Source organism: Sinocyclocheilus anshuiensis, unplaced genomic scaffold (genome assembly GCF_001515605.1).
Source record: "Sinocyclocheilus anshuiensis isolate Anshui unplaced genomic scaffold, SAMN03320099.WGS_v1.1 scaffold672, whole genome shotgun sequence".
In the NCBI taxonomy this organism is placed as follows: Eukaryota; Metazoa; Chordata; class Actinopteri; order Cypriniformes; family Cyprinidae; genus Sinocyclocheilus; species Sinocyclocheilus anshuiensis.
The window spans coordinates 11010-35106 of record NW_015557080.1 but is presented as its reverse complement, the minus strand read 5'-3'; the positions used below and the strand labels follow the sequence as shown (position 1 = coordinate 35106).

Here is a 24097-nt window from a genome sequence, read left to right as displayed (position 1 = left end):
GAAGCTCCTGTCGTCACGTCAAATTCCTTGTGTGTGTAAACATACTTGGTAATAAAGATCTTCTGATTCTGATAAAACAAAAAATCAGGTGTTCATCGTAGTATGAGATAATATTCACAGAAAAAAAAAGCACATGACAAGGTTAAATATCTTTGAATAATTCATCATGATGCAATTTTTTTTAGAAGCCTGAGGGATATACTTACAGATAGATGAATTAAACCTGTCACTCATATCTTTTAAGTTGTTGCGCTTGTTATAACGTCGTAGGTCACATGATAACGTCAACATAGCGGATGATATCCGAATCGCATTCATACTTAACGCATTCAGGCTGTACTTCAGGCTGTACACTCTCAATAAGTAGGCTACTTAAAGAAATTAAGTGCTTATAACTTAGATGCGGTTTCGAACGCAGCCTGACAACATCTCGTTTTGACATCTCGCGTGGTTCTGTGTGAGTTGGACAACTTCAAGTTACGCCCCCTTCTAGTTACGCCCCTCTCTTGCAGTCCGCAGACAGACCCTTCTCCGCTGAGCAGAGTCTTCTGAGGAGAGGCGAGCAGCTCACGGTATTTCTCATATTTACACAACTATCAAACACACAAAGGAAGGTTGCCACAGACCTCTTGTCGTGTTCCAGGCTGTCACTCACTATGGCATATGACTCAGGATCTCCATCAGACCACAGGACTGAGGAAAACACTGACCTGCCTCTGATGCCAGTGTGCTGACTGGATCTGGTCTTGGTAGGCAGCGGTGTAATTTTCGGCAAAATCTACCTGCAGCACCACAGTTTCCTGGTCTGTTTTTGCCTGCAGTTTTTTGGCCTGGAAAAATCCACTTTGCTGTTTTTTAACAAAACAGTGATGCACAAATTTTGTAGCCACTATCTTGAGAAAATTAAGCACATCACCTAGTGTGCCACTCTTTTGGACCTTATTTGGCAGCCCTTCTGTTGTTTCCCATGCGTACCAGGTCACCTTAATTTGGTTATCTTCTTCTGGGATGTTACAGAGGGTACGCATTTCCAAGAGCTTGCCATTCCTGCATTCAGCACACTGTCCTAACATGCAGAGGAGACTATCTGGATTGCAGTCCACAGCTTCAACAAAATCCTGTGTGCTCTGGAATGCCCGCCTTGGGATGACATGTTGCAGACAGTCCAGGGCTAACTTAATATTTTCGTGATATCGACAAAGACACATTTCTTGGAGTGTCTGAAGACCGGAGCACATGAGATGGTCGAAGCTCAGCAAATTTTGATTTTCCAATTATAGACTCTGGATGTTCATTTTTGAAGTAGCGGTAGGCCTCTAGAATAGACATTGTTAAATGCCGTTTCTGGATTTTCTTTTTCACTCCTCCCTCTCTGACTGTGACCACATCCCTCATTCCTGGTGCTTGCCTAGAGATGTCATCTCTCCCATAGAGTTCCCTGACATGATCATATGTAGTAGTGGTGGCGGTCACATGATTCATTTTGTTTTTCTCTGGAAGAAGGCACAGTGATGTTGCAATCTTTTTTATAACTACATTTTTTTCGAGGGCTGCTAGGTAAAGCTCGGAGTGCTCATTTTAGTGCCTTGCCTAGAGACTGTCTTGTTTTAAATGGTGAATTATGTGGTGACTCCTGGAGTAAAGCAGGAACCTGTGACCTCTTCAGCAAACGCCTTTTCCTCTGGCTTTCTCTAGCAAGCTCCCTGACTCTCTCTGCCTCTTGATTTGATTGTGTTTCTTTCTTTCTTCGTCTTTCTGCTGTTTTTCTTTTCTTCTCCTTTTCCTTGAAATTTTCATTATTCCTCTTCCTCTCTGAATTCCCTTTGTCGTTCAGCATTAGTTTTTGCCATTGCGCTATAGGATGAGAGTTGTATAGTATAAATACATTTTGTTGTTGTTTCCTTGTTGGTTATTGTATATCGTTTTATTGGTTGTTGTATTATATTAATTACTTTTATTAGCATTGATATTGTGTAATAAAAAAATTGTTAAAACAGAACTGATTCTTTCATTGTACACAGGCCACCGTGGCCACAGTGTGTTCAAGATATTTAATTTATTATTGTAATTTATACACTTTTCTCAAAACTAAAATGTACATACATGTAAATATCAAATTACTTACCATTTACTTCAAATAAAGTAGATATTTATCCAGAAATAGAAGATCTGCAGTCACCTCAGAAATAACTCCGCTTGGTCAACAGAGGGCGCGCGCGGGAAAGAAAACGAGGGAAAAGGGAAAACGCGTCATCACGAGAGGCGTGTCCTTTAAGGTACAGTAGGACGTAGGCGATCAGCTGAGTAAACATTGCGCACGTCTATTCGTCTCTCTCTATTGAATACTGTAATAATAATTATAATATTTATAATAATTAAATTAATTATGGCGATATGTAAATCTTAATTATGTTGTCTTTATTAAAAATGTAATGATGTTCTCTTTATTAAAAATGTATTTTTAATGTTTTTTTTTTAATATTTGTAATGTTTTTTTTTATGTTACTAGAATGAATTGGTTACTGAAATGTTCTGATATAGCCTACAGTAGCAGAGGTAATTTTAATGTGAGCCAGTGATTTTAATAGCAACAGCACGGTGAACAAATATGAGCTGGTCACTTGCATGATTTAATATGAAGCGTCCGTAACGGTCACGTCCGTAACGCATAATTAAGGTTGTTTAGAGCAAGTAAGTGAGATGAATTGTCCATCATAATTAGCACGGACATATTTTGGCTTTGTATATGAAGTTTGACATTATTTCTATTAATATTTATTATACAGTATAAACTTTATATTTAAATCGTTACGGACGTGACAGCACTTAAGCGTCATGACTTCCTAAATATATCGCTTATAAATTTACAAGGCAGTGCTGTCATAACAAAGTGAGTGTATTTATTTCTCATGCATGCCCCCTGACTGAAAATTTAACTTTTCTATCTGTGCAAACCTCATATGGGGTGAATTTTTTTATAACTCATCCGTTTAAATTATATTAAGCCTTAAAGTTCTGCATAATTAAGGGCGTGGCCACTTGAGTGACAGGTGGATAGCCGCTGCTGACACTGCCGTCGAGCTAGGTGGGCGTGGTTTCAGCAGCCAGCTCCCGCCTCTTTGCCCATTTTCGATTATCCGTGAGTGACGCGCGGTGACGTGTGCAAAGATGGCGACGGCTGGCTCCGCCCACTTTAGGCTTCAAAACGCTCGTCGGAAGTCTACGGGTTACGTCACGGACACTACGTCCATGTTTCTATACAGTCTCTTACCTTAGCTCCGCCCTGAGTGAGCTGTCAGTCCGCCATTGTGTCGACTCCGGTGCAGGGGAAGACGAATGTCTCAGATTAAGCGATTGAGGTGTTTAGTTGTTGGATGTAGTAATGAATATAGCAGTCGTCATTTACTCCGGACATCTGCGCCGCTGAAGACGCAGAGGATTAACGGTACTTTCGTTTTGAAGTGAATGTGCTGATCTCCGATCTGCCTAAATGCGTCTATGTTCGCCCGAATCATTCGTGATCCAGCTTCATCTACAGAAGAAGTGAGTATAAGGGTTTTTATGAATCTTTGCAAATCGCCTTTCCTAATAATGTGCTAGTTGGCCAGTTTCGCGGCTGACGTTTAGTATGCTCCATAGACGTATATATCTAGATGCCTCATTATCGACTGTTTCTATGGGCCGCGATACGTAAGCCATCCGCCATTTTTGGAACCGTCTGCGAATCTTTGAGTGCATTGACTGTGTGCGTCTACAACAGCAAGTTATACGCTTGTATATCTTTGAATATTAATTGATTATTATGGTGAATGCGAGATGGCTGATGCGTCAACGTATCTGGAGAGGTCGAATAGGGAATCTACACATATCTATGGTCTGCCGTCACTCCACGGAAGAGAGGGGCGGAGTCAGCAGAGCTCACTAGTATTTAAAGCAACATGAACTAGAACAGCGTGCTGAAAACAGCTGATTTTGACAGGGTAAAAAAGGTGCTTTTTACACTACCATTGAGAAATTGTAACCAAAGTATGTTATAGACTTTTCTTTAAGACCCTAAAGCAGGGGTGTCCAAACTCGGTCCTGGAGGGCCAGTGTCCTGCAGAGGTTAGCTCCAACCCTAATTAAACACACCTGAACCAGCTAATCAAGCTCTTATAGGCATATTAGAAACTTCCATTCAGGTGTGTTGAGGCAAGTTGGAGCTAAACTCTGCAGGACACCGGCCCTCCAGGACCGAGTTTGGACACCCCTGCCCTAAAGAGTCATATCAACTTGTGGAAAATGGGCATCCGATGACCCCTTTAAAGATGAATTATTCGCTTTCATTAAAACAGCATGCCACAGGAAAAGTGATCAAGTGCATCCACTAAAGAAGTCTAAATTCATATAATTTTTGCTTAACTTCTGCATAATGACTTTAAATATTTCACTCTCATTAATGGAGATAAGCACTGAAATTACATAATGTAAATGTGTATATCGAAATGAAAACCGAGTTTAAAATCATTGTTTACTTCATTACTTTTCTCACTCCAGGAAAAAAGAGTGCGTAAGCATGGTCTAGAACAGTGTTTCTCAACCCTGGTCCTGGGCGCCCCCCAGCACTGCACATTTTGTGTGTCTCCTTAATCAAACACACCTGATTCAACTCATTATCTCATTAAAAGAAACTCCAGGACCTGAAATGGATGTCAGATAAGGGAGACATACAAAATGTGCAGTGTTGGGGGGGCGCTCAGGACCAGGGTTGAGAAACACTGGTCTAGAATGTCCGTACGGTGGTGCTTACATTATTTAAGTTTATTTTTTATAAATCCCGATATGTGCGTGGAAAATTGCGTACGCAATTTCTACGCCCATTTTGAGTGTACGCAACGTTTATAAATGAGACCCCTGGTCTTTTCTGCTTCAATTACATAAATGCTTAAATGTGTGAATTTCTTAAAAAAATAACTAAGTAAACTGATTTATTGTTGATTTTGGCAAGTCTTCTTCCACACAGAAATTAAGCTGGAATATTCCCATCAGTTTAAAAGTGAAGACGAGCATCAAATCATCAGGAAGAGCTGTAATCTGCAAAGACTGAGTTTATTAAAGAGACACACTGAAGATACTGAAGAACAAACAGGTTGGTGTTAATTCTTCATTCTTCATTAATGAGGTTGATGGTAAAGTTTTAAGCAGTTTTGGATTTTGTTTGTTGTAATAGGAAAAAATATTTAGATCTCTGCAATAATACGGCTAAAGCATCAATAAGGGACACTTTCTACAACCCGAATTGTGGAAATGTTCGGACGTTTTTTTTTTGTTTTTTTTTTTGAATAAAATGAAAACTAAAAGAATTTCAAATCACATGAGCCAATATTTTATTCACAATATAACATAGACAACATAACAAATGTTTAAAATGAGAAATTTTACAATTTTATGCACAAAATGAGCTAATTTCAAATTTGATGCCTGCTACAGGTCTCAAAATAGTTGGGACGGGGGCATGTTTACCATGGTGTAGCATCTCCTCTTCTTTTCAAAACAGTTTGAAGACGTCTGGACATCGAGGTTATGAGTTTCTGGAGTTTTGGAGTTGGAATTTGGTCCCATTCTTGCCTGATATAGGTTTTCAGCTGCTGAAGAGTTTGTGGTCGTCTTTGACGTATTTTTCGTTTAATGATGCATGAAATGTTCTCTATAGGTAGGGCTGGGCGATATGGCCAAAAAAATTATCACAATAATTTTTTAAATATCAGTCGATATCGATAATTATCACAATAAATGTCAAATTTTTATTTCTTTCAAGTTTAAAGCCAGATTTTTTCTCCAAAGTGAAAGTTTGGAGCAATTAATTTTCCTTAACAAAATAAATATCTAAATAGAGAAATTAATTTCTTAGTTTCTGCATGTTCTAATGAGTGATGTTGTTTCAAATCAAGAAACAGGTTTGGGTTGCCTGATAATATTAATAATAATATTATCACTTTTTGTCTCTTAGAAATGCACATTTGATAGTAGCTTGAGTTAGGATGCAGAGGTAAATTTTTGTTCATTATCAAAATCAGTAACATCTGTAAAAATTGTTGCAACCTCAGTTTTATATGGTTAAATTTATTCTGAAGAAAGTTTTTATTTTATTTATTTATTTATTTTATTAAGCGTTGGTCTCCCATGGTAGCATACATTTAAATCATGATAAACACAGTTAAAACCACACATATAGCACCTCAATACCATGGTAAAAATATAACTATATGTTTTGTAGCCTATTTGTATGAAAAACTGTAGTCTAAAAACATTCAGTATAAATGCACACATGCTATAGCTTAATCACAAATACATACTACAATTATATACCATTACTCCTTTAATAAAATTCAGTGTGAATATCCCAAATTTCTGCCACAATACCATGGTGCAGTGAGTGTTACTACAGTAAATCCATGGTAAATGATGGCGATGTGTAGATTGAAAAGCCTTCTGACTGTCTCGTTGCACACAGTGTTTCTCCTGTTTGGCTTTAAACTAGTTTAACTCACAGAGTCATTTGTGTTCATCGCTGAATTCAAACGCTTCACACTGGATCTCACAGCGCTGCTTAATGCTCACATGACCGAGTAAATGCATCTGCTCTAGTGAGCTCACGCCGCGCGGCAGTTTGAACTTTGATCCACGCGGATAAAAGGCCCTTGTGGCGCGATTCAAATGAGTCGCGCTGTTTCATTCCGCTTTTGGCAGCGCTCTTTCATTCCGCTTTTGGCGCATAAACATTATAGTGAACATTTATAGAACTCTTTATATAGTTTTATTAGGGAAAATTATATCGCGATAATTATCATTATCGAATTATCGCCCAGCCCTATCTATAGGTGAAAGATCTGGACTGCAGGCAGGCCAGTTCAGCACCCGGACTCTTCTACTATGAAGCCATGCTGTTGTAATAGCTGCAGTATGTTGTTTTTGATGTTGGCTTTTGAACTGAACGCTGATAACACGCTGGAAGGTCTCCCTCCTCTTTAGCCCGGAGGACACGATGTCCGTGATTTCCAACAAGAATGTCAAATTTGGACTCGCTGACCATAGAGCACTTTTCCATTTTAAATGAGCCTTGGCCCATAGGACACGACGGCGCTTCTGAACCATGTTCATATATGGCTTCCTTTTTGCATGATAGAGTTTTAGTTGGTATCTTCAGATGGCACGGCGGATTGTGTTTACTGACAGTGGTTTCTGGAAGTATTCCTGGGCCCATTTAGAAATGTCAATGACGGAATCATGCCGATGAGTGATGCAGTGTCGTCTGAGGGCCCGAAGACCACGGCCATCCAGCAAAGGTCTTCGGCCTTGTCCCTTACGCACAGAGATTTCTCCAGTTTCTCTGAATCTTTTGACGATGTTATGCACTGTAGATGATGAGATTTGCAAAGCCTTTGCAATTTGACGTTGAGGAACGTTGTTTTTAAAGTATTCCACAATCTTTTTATGCACTCTTTCACAGATTGGAGAGCCTCTGCCCATCTTTACTTCTGAGAGACTCTGCCTCTCTAAGACATCTCTTTTATAGCTAATCATGTTACAGACTTGATTTAAATTAACTTAATTAGTTACTAGATTTTCTCCCAGCTGAATCTCTTTCAAAATGTCTTGCTTATTTTAGCCCTTTGTTGCCCCCGTTCCAACTTTTTTGACCATAAATATAGGCTAAGTGCCATTCACACAGAATGCGCCTTTGTGTTAACAAAGATGCGACGCGGGCAGTGGAATAGGTAGAACATGCAAGAAAGCCGTTTCATACATGAGACGCTGCAAGAGACGCGAGCGCAACAGTCAAACACATCCATGCTTGCACAGAAAAAAACAATGGAAAAGCAGCACAATCTAATAAAAAAAACCTGTAAAGAACTACTACTGTATGTCTGATATTTCATGTTTGCATCATGGTGACAGGCTGAAAGCTGCTGTTGTTTTTAAAGAACATTTATAGTTAATAAAAGTCTACTGTTGTCATTTTCAGTATCAGAAAGAGCTTTATTGCAAGGAATTTACATGCAAGGAATTTGTTTTAGTGACAAGCTTCCAGTACACAAAGACAACAACAACACACAGACAATAAAAAATAACTGGAAAATAAATTGAAAAATAAATAAATTGTATGTATAGTTGTGCTATAGATGATAGAATGGAATAGAATAGAATGAGATGCAGGGATGTACGAGGTGGTAACAAATAAATATAAGGTTATTGCACATTTTTATTGTATAATGTTGGGAACATTTAACTGTTCATGAGGTAGATTGCCTGGGGGAAGAAACTGTTCTTGTGCCTGGCTGTCCTGGTATTTGCGGCTCTGAAGCGCCGGCCAGATGGCAAAAGTTCAAAAAGGGGATAACTTGGATGTGAGGGATCCAGAGTGATTTTCTGAGCCCTTTTCCTCACTCTGGATGTATACAGTTCTTGAAGGGTGGGCAGGGGAGCACCAATAATCCTTTCAGCAGTCCGAACCGTTCTCTAGCCTTCTGATGTCTGATTTTGTAGCTGCACCAAACCAGACAGTTATTGAAGTGCACAGGACAAGACTCAATGATGGCTGAGTAGAACTGCTTCAGCAGCTCCTTGACTTTTGAGATTTTCTCAAATAATTTTCCTCGTATTATTTCTGAACACATAATATGTATAAGACAAGTTTGTACAATATGTAGTTGTAGTTTTTGCATCTTTTCTGCAAAGATATTTACAACATTTGTAACATTTACATCATGTTGACAACTTCATGTGTGCAGCACTGGGAATATAATTTTCTTTAACTAGAGGGTTAATAAATAAAAAGTAAGTTGAATCATGTTGTAGTGTCTCGTCGCTCCGGCCGGACAGGGCATCACAGTATGGTGAGGGACGTAACATTTCCGTCACACGCTTGAGGTATTCGGCCAATCACAACGCACTGGATAGCTGGCCAATCAGAGCACACCTCGCTTTTCAGACTGATGAGCTTTGTAAAAATCGACGCGTTTCAGAAAGGCATACAATAATGTACATTATGTGGAAAATGTGTTTTTTGAACCTTAAACCGCATAAACACATTTCATTAAACCAAATACACAAAATATGTTATTTTTAGCAACATCATATGACCCCTTTAATTTTTTGCAAAATCGCCCAGCCCTACCTGGAAGCGAGTCGTCGTCGGAAAGCGGCGTCGATCGCTTCAGATGAGCTCAGCCTCGGTATATTCGGCCTATCTGTGGAATGAGTTTCCCTTGTCTACGGCGGACAATGTCAGATTCTCCTATCTCCATCCCATCTTCCGGAATACGTTTGTGGAGAACGTTTTCCCGCCGGTGAACGGATTTCTCACGTGCGGCGAATCTCGTCCCTGTCAACTCCGAACACTTTCCCGCAAACTATCCAGCGAAGCTTTCGCTCTACCTCTCAGGATGGCACTGGTAAATGCTCGTTCAATAACTAATAAAACTTTTGTTCTGAATGATATCGTTAAAACCAAGGAGCTGGATTTTTGTTTGACTGAAACCTGGCAGAGAAATCTGGAAAATGCTCCCTTTGCGGAAATTTGTCCTAAGGATTATACATTTATTAGTCTGCCTAGACTTTCAGGCCGTGGTGGAGGACTTGCTGCTGTGTTCAGAAACTTTTGAACTGCAAGTGATTCAAGTTGGTTGTACAGATCCATTTTATTGTATTTTAATTTATCATCCTCCTGGCTCAAACAGCTCCTTCTTAGATGATTTTAGTGATTTTTTTATTTATTTTTTATCATCTATTCTTAAGATCACTAAAATTGTGATTGTTGGTGACTTCAATATTCATATTGATGATGTATCTGATAAATGTGCACTGTGCAGCTGATTTTATAAGTATTACTGAGTCTTTTAATCTCATCCAATATGTTACCGGGCCTAGTCTGCCAGTCTTCTTACTGACTTTCACAGGAGCAATGTCATCAATAACATTCTTAACTTTTGAGTTCAAGGAATCAAGGAGACGATCAACAGAGTCTGCAGAAATGCTTGGTGTTAAAGATATAGCCTCCATAAATAGCACACTAGTGTTCTCGTTAATGCATCTCTTTCTGACAGAGACAGATCTAGATTCAGTGCTAGCAGAGATCAATATATCAAAGAAAATACAGAAGTGATCAGATAGTGCTACATCCTTAATAACAATGGATGAAATGTTTAGACCTCTACTGATGATTAAATCTAGAGTATGTCCACGATTGTGTGTGGGTTCATGCACATGTTGAATCAGGTCAAAGTTTAAAATAGTTATAATTTATTTGGTAGTTTTGATTTCTGCATTATCAATGTGAATATTAAAAGCCCCTGCAATAGCAAAACAGTCAAACTCTGAGGAACTCATTGATAACAGTTCTGTGAACCTTGCACTGCAGCTGTCTTCTAGCCATGTTTCATTTAGAAACATAAAATCCAGGTTGTTTTGTGGTTATTAAATCATTGATTAGAAATGGTTTATTTTTTAGTGAGGGAATGTTTAAAAATGCTAACTTCATGGCATTGGTTTTTGTCTCAACAGCAATCTTAGTTTGATGCATAACAGGCCGCAGATTAGATGAGTCAGCCGTACGGCTTGAGAAGGCCTTAGACTTTCTATCACTTGATAAAACAGAAATATAGAAAACTACAGGCACACTGAGTTCCCGCTTGTTCTGTAAACATTTGTGAATGTTGCTGCTATCATAGCGGGGACCCGACACATATCACTGAGAGCTGTTATCAATTGTTATTGGTTCACCTATAGCAGATGGAGGAGGATTTGGGCCCTGGCATTGTGGCAGCGGCCAGAGAGCTCTCACAGGAGCTGGGCCCACAGGCTTTGGTGGTTGTGGGGCCTGCCGTTTTTTAATTGATATCTGGGGGCATACACCAGTTCCTCCATTTTCTGTGAGAAGCTTAGAAGTGGAGATGCTGGAGAGAGGGATAGTGTGTCTGGTGAGCGGGGCTGTGTCTCTGGTGTTTCTGGTGGCTGTGATATGTTTCCCTGGCTTCCCTGGATGTTTTCCATAAAGTCGTCCTTGGGTGCTGAGTCTTGGAGCTGTTGTAGTACGTCACAGTCTATCTGTGATGAGCTCTGTGGGCAGGGTTCAGCCGGGATGTCCACGAGCAGTGCTTGTTGTGGCTGTGTGGCGTTATCAGTGTCCTTGTGGGATTCTTCAACCACATGATGACTCGGAAGCTGATATGAAGTCCCGTGGTCACTCATACTCTGTCCAGGTGTGTGTGTGCCATTCAGGATGGCACAAAAGAGGGCATACTTTAGATCTTGTTTTCAGTTGTGGTTTAAATATTGGTTCTGTTTTGTCTGAATATATTTTTATTTCAGATCATAATTACATTTAATTCGACTTACTTTGTAATTGAGATACGCCATCTTGTAGTGGAGTAATTAATTCTCGCATCCTGAATAACCTTTCTGCAGAAAAATTATCTGCTGTTTTTGATCAGTCATCCATTAATATGTCAAATGGTTGTGTTCGTTCAAGTACAATCTTTTAATGAGCATTGCCTTACAGTCTTGAATGAAGTTGCTCCTGTGAAGTCCAAAGCAGCTCGTCTGATAAATTCCACCCCTTGGATCAATGACAGTATCCGCTCTTTTAAGCGTATTTGCCATAAAACTGAGTGTGGCGAGGTGGGCGTGGTTTAGCGAGGTTTGCAGCGGGAGAGAGAGTTGGGAGACCAGAGGGGAGTAAGTGGGTCAAATGCAAATTACACACCTGTGTCTTGTTCCAGTAATTGGTAGTGGTTCAACGGGTCGCAAATCTCACGGTTCGGATCACATTACGGTTTTTGACCCCCGGATCGGGTATAACTTAAATATATATTTTTATCACAGCTGTTTTGTTGTTTGATGATCATTAATGACAGCAGCAGTATTTATAGGCCGCTGTCCCTTAAAGACCTGATGCACGAATCCGATATAACAGGGGAGGCGAACTCCGGTCCTGGAGAGCCGCAGTCCTGCAGAGTTCAGCCCCAACCCTAATAAAACTCACCTGCCTGTAGCTTCCTAGTAACCCTTCAGGCCTTGATTAGCTTGTTCAGGTGTGTTTGATTAGGGTTGAAGCAAAACTCTGCAGGGCTGCAGCTCTCCAGGACCGACGTTTGCCACCCTGCGATATAATGATACACATCACATCCGATTTCTTTCTCAGCTGTTTTCATTCACTTCAGACATAACTGACTGCGTTTACCTGAATGATTGTCGAGATGGGTATTTTGTCATAATTTTATGTGTATGTGTCCGTTTAGAGGATTCAGAAGAGGATTCAGTTCGGTGTTCGCGTGCCATCTGTGCGCGATTCATGTGTGTGCGGCTGTGCACGTAGAGAACAGCGTGCAAGTAACGAATCGAGTTCCCTTTTGCCTTTTCTCTCTGGAATTGTTTAAAATTCGCTTGCTTGTGTAAATACGAACAAATGATAAACGTATACTCTATTATGGTTAAATTTTGCAATTAATCCGCGGATCACATGCATGCCGAACCGTGGGGCTTGGTCCGTACAGATCACGGATCACCTACGATCCGTTTAACCACTAGTAATTGGCGTGGAGAGACCGCATAAAGAGGCCCGGGAGTGAGAAGGCAGGCAGAGGGGGACAGACTGCTGACTGGTGTGCGTGTGTGGAAACTGTCTGCTCTGGAGAGCCCATGTATATTGCTTATGCAACTGTGTTATATTGAGCGCTGGTAGCGCAACGTTCTGTTTATTTACCGAGACCTGAATAAAATCACCAGCAGCAGTCAAGCCGACCCCGTCCTCTTCCTTCTCGATCATTGACTTTGTTACACCGAGCGTCTGTGGAAATCTACTCGACTACTACTACTACTTCACTATCAGTATTTAAAATAACTTTTAATGGATTTTAACAAGGTAAAGGATGCCAGAATTAAGTATTTCTCTAATTTAATATCTAGCAGCAGACATAATCCCAAAATTTTGTTTGACACCATACATAAAATTGTCTCTCCTCCATCACCTGCGGTTCAAATCTCTTCAGCTGATGAGTGCAACAGTTTACTCCATTTTTTTTTTTGTGGATAAGATAAACAATATACAAAATAATATCTCTCTCTCTCTCTCCCTCACTTCAAATACCTTTTGTGTCTCCAGGCCAGTAACCCTGGATAATTTTTCCCCAATAACAATTGATGATCTCACTAAGTTTATTTAGGTCTATGAAAAGTTCTTCTAGTCTTCTGGATGTGGTACTCACTGCCTTGTTTAAAAATGTTATTGACATGATTGGTCCCTGTGTGTTATCTGTAATGAATAATTCATGAACAGCTTGTCAAGTTCCAGGTTATTTTAAACAAGCTGTGGTTCAACCTATTCTAAAGAAAACAAATCTTGATTCATCCTTACCCCAAAATTATAGACCTATTTCTAAGTTACCTTTTATGGCTAAGGTCCTGAAAAAAGTTGTTGTAGATCAGCTCTCAGCTGTTTTAGATGGTTATAATGTGCTTAATAAATTCCAATCTTTCTTTCGTCATATGCACTCAACTGAAACTGCTCTTCTTAGAGTTTTAAAGGATTTGTTTATGCAAGGTGATGCAGGGGAATGCTCTGTACTAGTTTTATTGGATCTCACTGCTGCTTTTGATACAGTTGATGACTGTATATTAATTGAGAGGCTTGGACAGGAGGTTGGTATCTCTGGAACAGCCTTGAGTTGGTTTTCATCATACTTGTCAGACAGGTCTTTCTCAGTAAGAGTTCAAAATTATACCTCAACAACAGCATCTGTGTCCTGTGGTGTTCCCCAGGGATCTGTTTTGGCCCCATTGCTTTTGCTTTATATTTGCTGGGGAAACTGATAAGTAATTTTGAAGGCATTTCGCTATCATTGCTACGCAGATGACATTCAACTATATATTTCTTTTGCGTCTCATGAAATTACAAAATTGTCTACTCTTTTAAGTTGTATAAACTCTATTAAAGTCTGGATGGCAAATAATTACTTCGTTAAATCCTGAAAAAAACCGAAGTACTTATCTCAGCTCATGTAGGTGTTCTCCCAAAAGTAATGGAAGTCTTGGTTCTTTATCACATTCTGTTAAATCTACCCTTTGTAATTTTTAATTCAGGGGAAGTCGTGGCCTAATGGTTAGAGAGTTGGACTCGTAACGCTCTCTCCCTCCTTCAATACCACGACTGAGGTGCCCTTGAGCAAGGCACCGAACCCCCACCTGCTCCCCGGGCGCCGCAGCATAAATGGCTGCCCACTGCTCCGGGTGTGTGTTCACGGTGTGTGTGTGCACTTAGGATGGGTTAAATGCAGAGCACTAATTCCGAGTATGGGTAACCATACTTGGCCACATGTCACTTCACTTCACTTAATTTAGGTGTTCAAATGGGACAAGCCTTCAGTCTTGATCAACATGTGAATTTATTTGGTTTGTAACTGCTTTTATCAGTTGAGAAACATTGCAAAATTGAGGCCAGTTGTGTCCACAGCGGAGATGGAAATGATTATACATGCATTTATTTCCTCCCGCCTTCATTATTGCAACTCTCTTTTTACTCGTCTTAGTAATTCATCCCTCAAACGTTTACAAGTGGTTCAAAATGCTGCTGCTAAGCTTTTAACCAAGTCATCAAACAGATCTCAAGAACAAGTGTCACAAAGTGCTTTACAATAGAAATATAAAATTAAGAATAAAAATAGACATGACAAAATTAAAAATGTCCACCTTTTTAAAAAAAAAAAAAAAAAAAAAAAAAAAAAAAAAAAAAAAAAAAAAAAAAAAAAAAAAAAAAAAAAAAAAAAAAAAAAAAAAAAAAAAAAAAGAGGATTCTGTGCCTTTGAAGTAGTTGCTCCCAAGTTGTGGAATGCTGTTCCTTTGGAACTGAGATCTGTGGACTCGGTGGAAAATTTTTTTTTTATTCTTCATTTTATATTTCTGTTGTAAAGCACTTTGTGACGCTTGTTCTTCAAAGGTACTATAGAAATAAATATTACTTACTCTGTTCTATTGTGAATAAAATATTGGCTCATGTGATTTTAAAGTGTTTTAGTTTTCATTTTATTCAAATTTAAAAAACGTCCCAACATTTCCGGAATTTGGGTTGTGTGAACTTGGGTACATTTTGTTCAAAAGTTTATGTTAGATAACTGTGTAGCTGATCAAATATATTTAATAGTTCTCCCTATAGAAACATGGGATTTGTGCCTATACTATTTTAAAAATAATAATTTCAAGATCAATGTATGTCATTCATGGAAAGTTTCAAGGACGTATAACTTATAAAAATGCATCAAAATCATCAACATTTTACAATTGTCAATAGCACAATAGCAATTGTCTACTTTCGCTGTTATATAAGGATTCACTTTTATGTCTTTTCACATTTCTCTGTTTTTTATGATTTACTGATAAGAAAACAAGGAGAATGAAGAACTAGATGAAGTTGAGGAGAAAAATATTGTCAAACCCGAAGAAAAACCTTTGAGTCGCTCTCAAACCAAACAAAAAGATTTAAAGAAAAGAAGAGCCAAGAAATCTTTAACCTGCACTCAGTGCAGAAAGTTTTTCACAAACAAACAAAAAACCTTGATGTTCACATGAGAGTTCATACTGGAGAGAAACCGTTCACTTGGGATCAGTGTGGGAAACGTTTTGCACAATTAGCAACCCATAAGATACACATGAACATCCACACGAGAGATAAACTATACGCATGTGATCAGTGCGGGAAAACATTTTTAAGGGCTTCAGACCTGAAGAAACACCTGAGAGTTCATACAAAGGAGAAACCACATTCATGTTATTTGTGTGGAAAAAGATTTTCATGTCTACAATATTTAAAAAAACATCAGAAAATACATACTGGTGTGAGAGAGTACATGTGCTTTGAGTGTGAAAAGACTTTTACTACAGCAAAGTGTTTAAAACAGCACCAGAGGATTCACACTGGAGAGAAACCTTACAAGTGTTCACACTGTGACAAGAGATTCATTCAGTTAGGAAATCTGAAAACACATGAGAGGATCCACACTGGAGAGAAACCGTACACATGTGATCAGTGCGGTAAGAGTTTTGCACTAAAAGAATACCTTACGACACATATGAGAGTTCATGCTGGAGAGAAACCTTTCACTTGTGATCATTGTGGAAAGAGCTTTACTCACTCATCAAACCTTAAGGAACACGTGAACATTCACACGAGAGATAAACTATACGCATGTGATCAATGTGACAAAACATTTTTGTGGGCTTCAGTCCTGAAGAAACACCTGGGAGTTCATACAAAGGAGAAACCACATTCATGTAATTTGTGTGGAAAGAGTTTTTCACGTTTACAAATTTTGAAGGAGCATCAGAAAATACATACTGGTGTGAGAGAGTACATGTGCTTTGAGTGTGAAAATACTTTTACTACAGCTAAACATTTAAAACTGCACGAGAGGATTCACACTGGAGAGAAACCTTATAAGTGTTCACACTGTGACAAGAGATTCAGTCATTCAACAAATATGAAAACACACGAGAGGATTCACACTGGAGAGAAACCGTACAAGTGTTCACACTGTGACAAGAGATTCAATCATTCAGGACATCTAAAAACACACGAGAGGATCCACACTGGAGAGAAACCGTATCACTGCACTGCATGTGGGAAGTGTTTCAATCAATCATCTTCTCTACACAGTCATACAAGAAACATTCACAGTAAGTAGCTCATCTTCAGATCCAGCACTTTCAGATCTGATGCTGTGTCCTTAACAAATGCAACACAATAACGCATCAAGCAATAAAATATCATCTGGATAAATCTGTTCTAACCAGTCATTACAAGTGACATTACAAAGAAACATTATCTAAAGTTTTCACAGTGAATAAAGTTCATCTTCATCTTCAAAACCAGCAGATTCAACTGTGAGATTCAGATCAACTCAAAGATGGAGTTCCTCCCCAAAGAACAATTTCAGAATGTTTTATTCTTGTATATTATTTTGCTTCATGATATAAATGATATCATTGTGCGTGCTTATGAGTTTCATATTATGTTCAATTGTCTTATAATGCATATGTATCACTTGTAGTTTGCTTACTCTTTCAAGAAGGTAAGTAGAAGTTTTTAGAAACCGTTCTTGTTCAGGAAGCTGAAGAAGAGACTAACACTTTTAAGAGACACCAAGATTTAATTAAAATGTTGTTCTTTGTTGTTCTTAAAACAAATTGTTATTCTTACACATGTATTTAGGAAACACAAAGGCAGGACATACTGTCATGTAGATTTGTAACTTGATTCTTCTGTGCTTCTCTTGTAAGTAGGGGATGGCACCTGAAACCGGTATTAAACAAGCTCTGGAGCTAAATTATGAAAGACTGTAGTATTCATAAGCTCTGACATTATCGGTTCTACTTTCGGTACTGGAGAAATTAAGAAAATACTCTTAGTACTTATTATTGCTACATAAACATTATCAAGATCATTGTATCTTGCCAATCATTTTCATTATTCTTGCACTTCTGTGCTATTATTAATCTAATTGAATTTTCAATTTTGAGTTTGGCTTCCAAGGATTATAAAGACAATATGTTTGAGGTAAAGCAATCTGATGTGTTGGTATATTGGATCCATGCATTAGTTCTTAAAATTGCATAAACCTGTAGTTTATTACTGTTATTAAATATAACAGTAATAAACTACAGGTTTATGTCATTTTTGTTCAAACATGCTGAGTCTTTGCTATAGATTTTTACATTTCAGATTTTCTGTAGAAAAAAAAAGAATCCCAGACTTATGAGCAGTATCGTGAGAATAGTAATACCGTTAAAACCTTAATGATACCCATCCCTTCTTGTCAGTAGAAAAGAGAGATCCATCTCATTAGTTTTCACTTTTATTTTCTGTAATTATTGATCACTTTTGCTTTGAGTAGATATTGATTAAATGTTAACTTTTTATCAATACATTATCTTTACTTTTTATATTTTATCAACAACTTTTATTATCTGCTATAATTGTATTTGCATTAGGAAAATATTTGCTTTTGGGGCTTTCTGTTTTAAATTTCTCAATAAAGACATTTAATTTAATTTAATTTAATTGAATTGAAAGCCTTTATTGTCATTGTATTTTTCTGCACACAATGAAATTAAGAGCACTGCTCCTGACTGGTGTTAGAAAACAAACATATAACCACAGACAATACATGAGACTATTGACTGTACAGTAGAATTATAAAAGTATATGGGTCATTCTATAATTGGCAGTATATTTGGAATTTGACAATGTGAAGAAAAAAGTTTTCCTCAAACATGACCTTACGTAAAACACTTAAAATCAAGTACTTATTCTATTAGCCAAGCTTACGGTTACCTGGTTTCGAGATTTATTTATTTTTTATTCGAAAAGCAGATGTTAGATACAGACCTGCCAACTTGTACACATTTTGACCTTAAAGGGATCATATGACGTTGCTAAAAAGAACATTATTTTGTGTATTTGGTGTAATGCAATGTGTTTATGCGGTTTAAAGTTAAAAAAGCATTATTTTCCACATACTGTACATTATTGTTTCTCCTCTATGCCTCGCCTTTCTGAAACGCGTCGATTTTTACAAAGCTCATCGGTCTGAAAAGCGAGGTGTGCTCTGATTGGCCAGCTATCCAGTGCGTTGTGATTGGCCGAATGCCTCAAGCGTGTGACGGAAATGTTACTCACAGCAAAAAGTCCAGTGTTAAATTAACTCACACAGAGTTGATTTCAACACTTTTTGAGAGTTTATATAGCTCCACACTCTCCGGAGTTACATTAACACTTTCAAAATAGTTAAATATTTAACACTATGCCAGAGTTCCTAATTTGACTCTGGAAAAAAAAAAAGTGTTAAAACAACACTAAAATGGATACAGAAAAACAACACTGTTCAGAGTTGCATGTTTTAGGTGGTTAGAATTAGTTTAAATCTGTACAGTCTCAAAAGATCTACAAAATAATGCTACATAAACTACAGCACACAAAATAATTTCCATTAACTTGTTTATTTTTGATTCTCACTTGTAGTGCAATTTGAAGTCGAATTAAAACATTACAAAAGAAGGTATGATATACAAACTTTCATCTGCAACACTGTATGAACTTTGAATATCAAATGGCTTATAAAATTTAATCTGACATTTTTATAATACACCTCTCCTCACTTCGTAGTACTCTGAATGCACGAAGATGCTCATCAAACTTATCTGTGAGTAGTTTGTTTGTCAACAGATAAATGTGATTGTCAACCAAAAGTACATCACTTATTTGACAGAAGACTGGCATTTCATTTTCTATTGCAGTGCACACCACAAGCTCAGCTCTATATTCTACACCATCAACTTTAACCCAACTGGTTGAGAAAACATCTTTTGATAGGAACATTTCAAGCATTTGATTGCTGACCACATTCTCATCCCCTATGGAAAATGATTTAATTGGCCCAAACTCATTATGTTTGAGGGTGAAGGTTTCTTAATGGTAAGCAATGGCCCATCTGATGCTTTTTAGCTAATGGTTTTATGTTTTTGAAATTAAAAAAATAATATATAATACAATGTGCTACTAACACATATATAATAAGGGGCCAATTTTCCTTATAGAAGAGGGGTAATGATGTAATGATGTTTGGGAATCACATTTTTATGTGGATACAAGTACTTAAATAATTTGTAGTGGTCAGCAATCAAGTGCTTCAAATACACTGTCAAGCCTGAAGTGAGACAAGGTGAAAACACAATGTTCATTATTTGAAGTAACAAAGACTTGCAATGCATTTCAAAGATTTCTTGTCCACGAAGGACCACCTTAGGATCATCCTCACTGTATACTGTTTGATAATCATTCTTTTCAATTAAACAAAGGTGACAGAAATGATGGCTACTAAATGACTCATTAAAACCAAGAATTTAATGCATCCCTAGATTATCACCAGTGATTTGTGCGATGGTGCCATATATCTGCTCATCTGAGAATGGAAGACTTAATCCTTGGCTTTCAAGTATCTTTATATCATTTATCAATGGTGACAGTATAACATCAAAACCGTACTTGCTTAGATCTTGTGTGTGAAAAAGTGCTAACAGATGAATGTTCATCAGAACCGAGTTAAATTTTGGGGGCAAGTTTCTTACAATAAAATAAAGACAGCTAATTTTGTGGATACTACGTTTGGAGCCAAGGGGGTTAGCTGTTTCAAAATCATCATAGTATATTTGAATTTGTAATGCATGTCTCTTTGTTGTAAATAAAGGGTGGGATTTAAAACAACTTCCATCGCTAAAATTTGTAAAAGTGTCAGGCTCTGATCTACAATCTTTCCTTAGGAGATCACAAATGTCTGGATTTCTGCACATGCATTTCAATGTTTCTAAAATTGGCACATATATAAAAGTATCATTCACTGGTACTTGGTCATAAGTACCAGATTTCTTATTCAATTTGTTGTCATACCGCATAGTGTTATCCCAACGGGCTCTACAACTCCCCATTTTTCTTTAAAGTATTTATTCCGTTTCCATTCTGTATTCAGATTTGTGAATGGGTTTTCTAATTTTTCAAAAGATTCATTTATTACAGTTTTGTAGGGGTCATTTGTAGGCAAAGCAGAAAGTATGTTATGCTTTGCTTGCGAGTGAAGCTCATCTGTTAGCTCCTCTAAATCTCCCACAATTGAGGACACCAAACTGTTTGGAATCCCACTTGCTTGTTTTTTGGCCACGATGGATTCACACAATTCTTTAGTTGAATTTTTAGTAAGCCCTGAATCATTGTTATCAGATGAAGCACTGGAACAAGGAGATAGATGCTGGGGATTCATAAGGTCCTCCAAAGCATCTACTTGAGATGAGCTTGCAACTGGCTCACTTGAGGAACATCCAACAGTTGAAGTTGGAGCAACCAGCTGAACATTGCTATGAACACTATTAAGGTGCTTACGAAAATTTGCATGTTTGGAACTGATGCCTACAACCTTGCTGAGAACAAATTAATTTGAACTTAGATCCAGGATAGTAACCATGTTCACCTCTTAAATGTGAAATCAATTGTTGACCGTCTGGGTGCTCGTTTTGACAAATAAAACAGATCAGCATTCTGTCAACATCATACTGCCCGACTTTTAAGTTAAGGTTACTGTCTGGTTGAGCAGTCTGGCTCTCAAATCTCTTACCCTGGGAGACTCCTTCATTTTCCCTACATCAATGTTATACACTGTTGTCTGCAGGAATGTGTAAAAGTTCACAAGTGCACTATCATAGTACAAATTGAACACAAAATGTGCCTTGAAAAGTTCATCAAATACTCCAAGGGAGCGGTTTGCCTGGCATGGGATGAGATGTTTATCCAAGGCGATGTAGAAGCTGTCAATCTTGCTTTTCTGGCGTCCAACAGCAAGGAGGTACAGATGCTGACGCTGGTTGTTGTTGAGGTGCTCCTCCAAAACTGCAGCATGACTAAAGTTGAAATGAACATTGAATATTAGACACAAACATAATGTCCAGTCACAGAGAAAACAACATTATTAAAGTGATTGTTCAAACAACTCAATGGCTAGTGAAATATGTGAATGCATATGAAGACTTGATTTTAATCTCCATGTTTGAGCAACCCAAAACACAATATTAAAATGTCAGTACCTTATTGAAAGATTACAAGTCTTTCAGCCGCATCACATGCACTGATTTTTGGAGACTTCAGTCCTCCTGGTGATGGTGGAAGGAGATGTATCAGTAAAAGAAGGGATGCCATTTCCTGGTCGTAGACTGGAGACGAAATTCACATGAATTAATTAATGTAAAACTTCAAATGAAATATTTTAAGTTTAAGAATAGAGAGCATTTTAAACATTCACCTGATGTGTTTATGTAGTCTATTTAAATACTCTTTTTTTATGTGGTGTAATTTATTTAATTATTTTGTATTAATCCGGAAAACATCCAATCTCATAGGTTGTGAAGTTTGCTCATTTTAATATTTTTGTCATCAAAACAAAACATATAGTAACTGTAACTGCAAATATAGCAAATGCGTAAAAACAAGTGAATCAAATACAACATACTTGTTTCATGAAGGTCACTTCCTTCAGGACAGTCTGCTGAGAGCAGCAATTGACTCAGCTCTGCTGTTGAAGTAAGTTGCTTGGCCTCTTTAATGACATTTGGCCTGAAAAACGTGTCCCACTTCTGAAGCAGCCTGGAGGATGTCTCAGCGTCAAACAGGAGAGTGAAGTCTTGATCCACCTTTAAGAAGATATTAAACTATAAACAATATTCTCAAATATTGCATGCATGCCTTTGAAAACATGTTATTCCAAACTTACCAGCCCTTTTGTATCTAGGAATCTTGGGAAGGTGGAGAGGATATCAGCACTAGAGCCTGGATCTTTAACAAGCTTCTGGCGATGCTGAAACGTCTCTCTCATCTTTTGGAATATTAGGGACTTGTCTGTGGTATGGTTGAGCAAGGACATGGTCTCTCTGCAAGCATCCCCATGAAGTTGCCCTTCAAAATTAGTAGCCCTTTGGCATTTTGGGTCTCCTGGAGAAACATCACGAGGGCTGTCTAGTGGCAAAGATCCTTGTCGAATCTTCCTGTGGACTGTTTTCATATGCCAAGCAATGTATCCTGTGTTGCTTGCAGCATCATAAAAGTGTTCCTTAAAAGAATCAAATTTCTATGTCACAGATATAACATTGCAAGTATAACATGAAAGGGTCATGCAGACAGTGACTTACGTAGCCTTTCTTGGAATATGGATCTCTGAGGGTAGGGAACAGCATCACTATGCCAAGAGCATACTGTTCTCTGATAGCTTTAGTAGGGAGTTGCCTAAGGGAAGATATCAAATTGGTCTCAATTTACACAATGGTCATGCAGTTATTTGTTTAAAAAAAAAATGCCCATGTGTATCAATCATGTGAGCCACCAGTGTGTTAATCATTTGTCGTCTTGTGGCATCTGTAAGGGTTTCTGTTTCTTGATACTCCTGTAGTACTGCTTCACCACCAGACTTCAATTTTAGAACGTCTTCAACCAACTAAAAATTAAAAAAGAATATAATAATAAAATTAAAAAATGACCTTGGTGGTTCATAAATTACTACAAATTCTGTCATTTGCATCATTTTCATTTCTGGGTGAACAGAACCTTAAGGAGACTCACGTAAAAAGCTTTGTTCTAACCTGTTTTGCAGACAGTGCAGATGTGTCCTCTTTTCTTTGTCTCCTGTTAGGGACCTCATCTAAGATTACAGTCGATGCACTTAAACCGTTGCTATTGTCAGACTTCACAGATATGGAAGACAAAGAGTCCGAAAATTCTAAAGAATTAAAGTATTAAAATATTACAAATATTGTGATGACCAGCACAAGAATCAGAAATAAGAAATAGCTAATTTATCATATTTATCCTGAGTTGCTTGATAACACTAGACTTCTTTCACATTCAATAAAACTCACCATCATTTGAGAAAACAGTCAGCACCACATTGCCTTGTCCAATGAGGTCGCTGAATATTTCTGCATTGACTTCTGTCCATGTTGCATCCTTGTATATAACTTTTGCATCAGGTGGCAAGCAAAATCTCTCAATGACTGAATTTTTTTTTTTTTTTTTTTTAAGTTGACATCCTTTCTTGCTTCACAACAAATGAGTTGAATACATATATCTTTATGATGCAAGCAAAATTTTACGATTTTTTTCAATGTATCCCCTTCTATAAAACATATGATAAAGGCATATACAGAAATGAGGCAACAACATGAGAGCTAGGATAATACACAGAATTTATCAGATTTTAATCAAATTCTTAGTTATTTTAATTGAGTGGGGAAAAAAAAACTTTTAGGGGAGATTGCATAAAGTCAGACCTCCCTTCAATGCAATCCAGCTTCACACACTTCTGCTGTTCGTTGTACTTGATCTGGACCAACATTTTACCTGGAACATGCAAAAGCGTTTGGCATTGTAAATCGGTGTAAATGAAGAATACTGTATGGATGGATGCACGTCACATCGTTTCTGTTGTAATATCACAATATACAGAAACTGCACCGTACTTTTTCTCCAGTGCCGATT

General features: G+C 37.9%; 2 protein-coding genes and 2 long non-coding RNA genes across 4 annotated transcripts; 2 read left to right on the top strand and 2 right to left on the bottom strand.

Moving 5' to 3' along the window:
• The first annotated feature begins 542 nt into the window (after positions 1 to 542).
• On the top strand, positions 543 to 16758 carry LOC107676904 (zinc finger protein 239-like). Its single transcript, XM_016471642.1, has 4 exons — positions 543 to 572; positions 5003 to 5128; positions 15413 to 16237; positions 16406 to 16758. Exons 3-4 carry the CDS (start codon positions 15597 to 15599, stop codon positions 16710 to 16712), a joined length of 948 nt encoding a protein of 315 aa, XP_016327128.1. The 5' UTR covers positions 543 to 572; positions 5003 to 5128; positions 15413 to 15596; the 3' UTR covers positions 16713 to 16758.
• LOC107676905 (uncharacterized) lies at positions 1546 to 2296 on the bottom strand. Its single transcript, XR_001632787.1, has 2 exons — positions 2126 to 2296; positions 1546 to 1854 (listed from the first exon to the last, which is right to left on the bottom strand). It is a non-coding gene; the product is annotated as an uncharacterized LOC107676905 (long non-coding RNA).
• Positions 16759 to 18800: 2042 nt separating the features above from the next.
• LOC107676903 (uncharacterized) lies at positions 18801 to 19696 on the top strand. Its single transcript, XR_001632786.1, has 3 exons — positions 18801 to 19085; positions 19193 to 19229; positions 19324 to 19696. It is a non-coding gene; the product is annotated as an uncharacterized LOC107676903 (long non-coding RNA).
• A 1444-nt stretch (positions 19697 to 21140) lies between these two features.
• Positions 21141 to 23484, bottom strand: LOC107676902 (uncharacterized). Its single transcript, XM_016471641.1, has 7 exons — positions 23479 to 23484; positions 22921 to 23057; positions 22756 to 22849; positions 22080 to 22260; positions 21714 to 21783; positions 21324 to 21474; positions 21141 to 21239 (listed from the first exon to the last, which is right to left on the bottom strand). Exons 1-7 carry the CDS (start codon positions 23482 to 23484, stop codon positions 21141 to 21143), a joined length of 738 nt encoding a protein of 245 aa, XP_016327127.1.
• Positions 23485 to 24097: the final 613 nt, after the last annotated feature.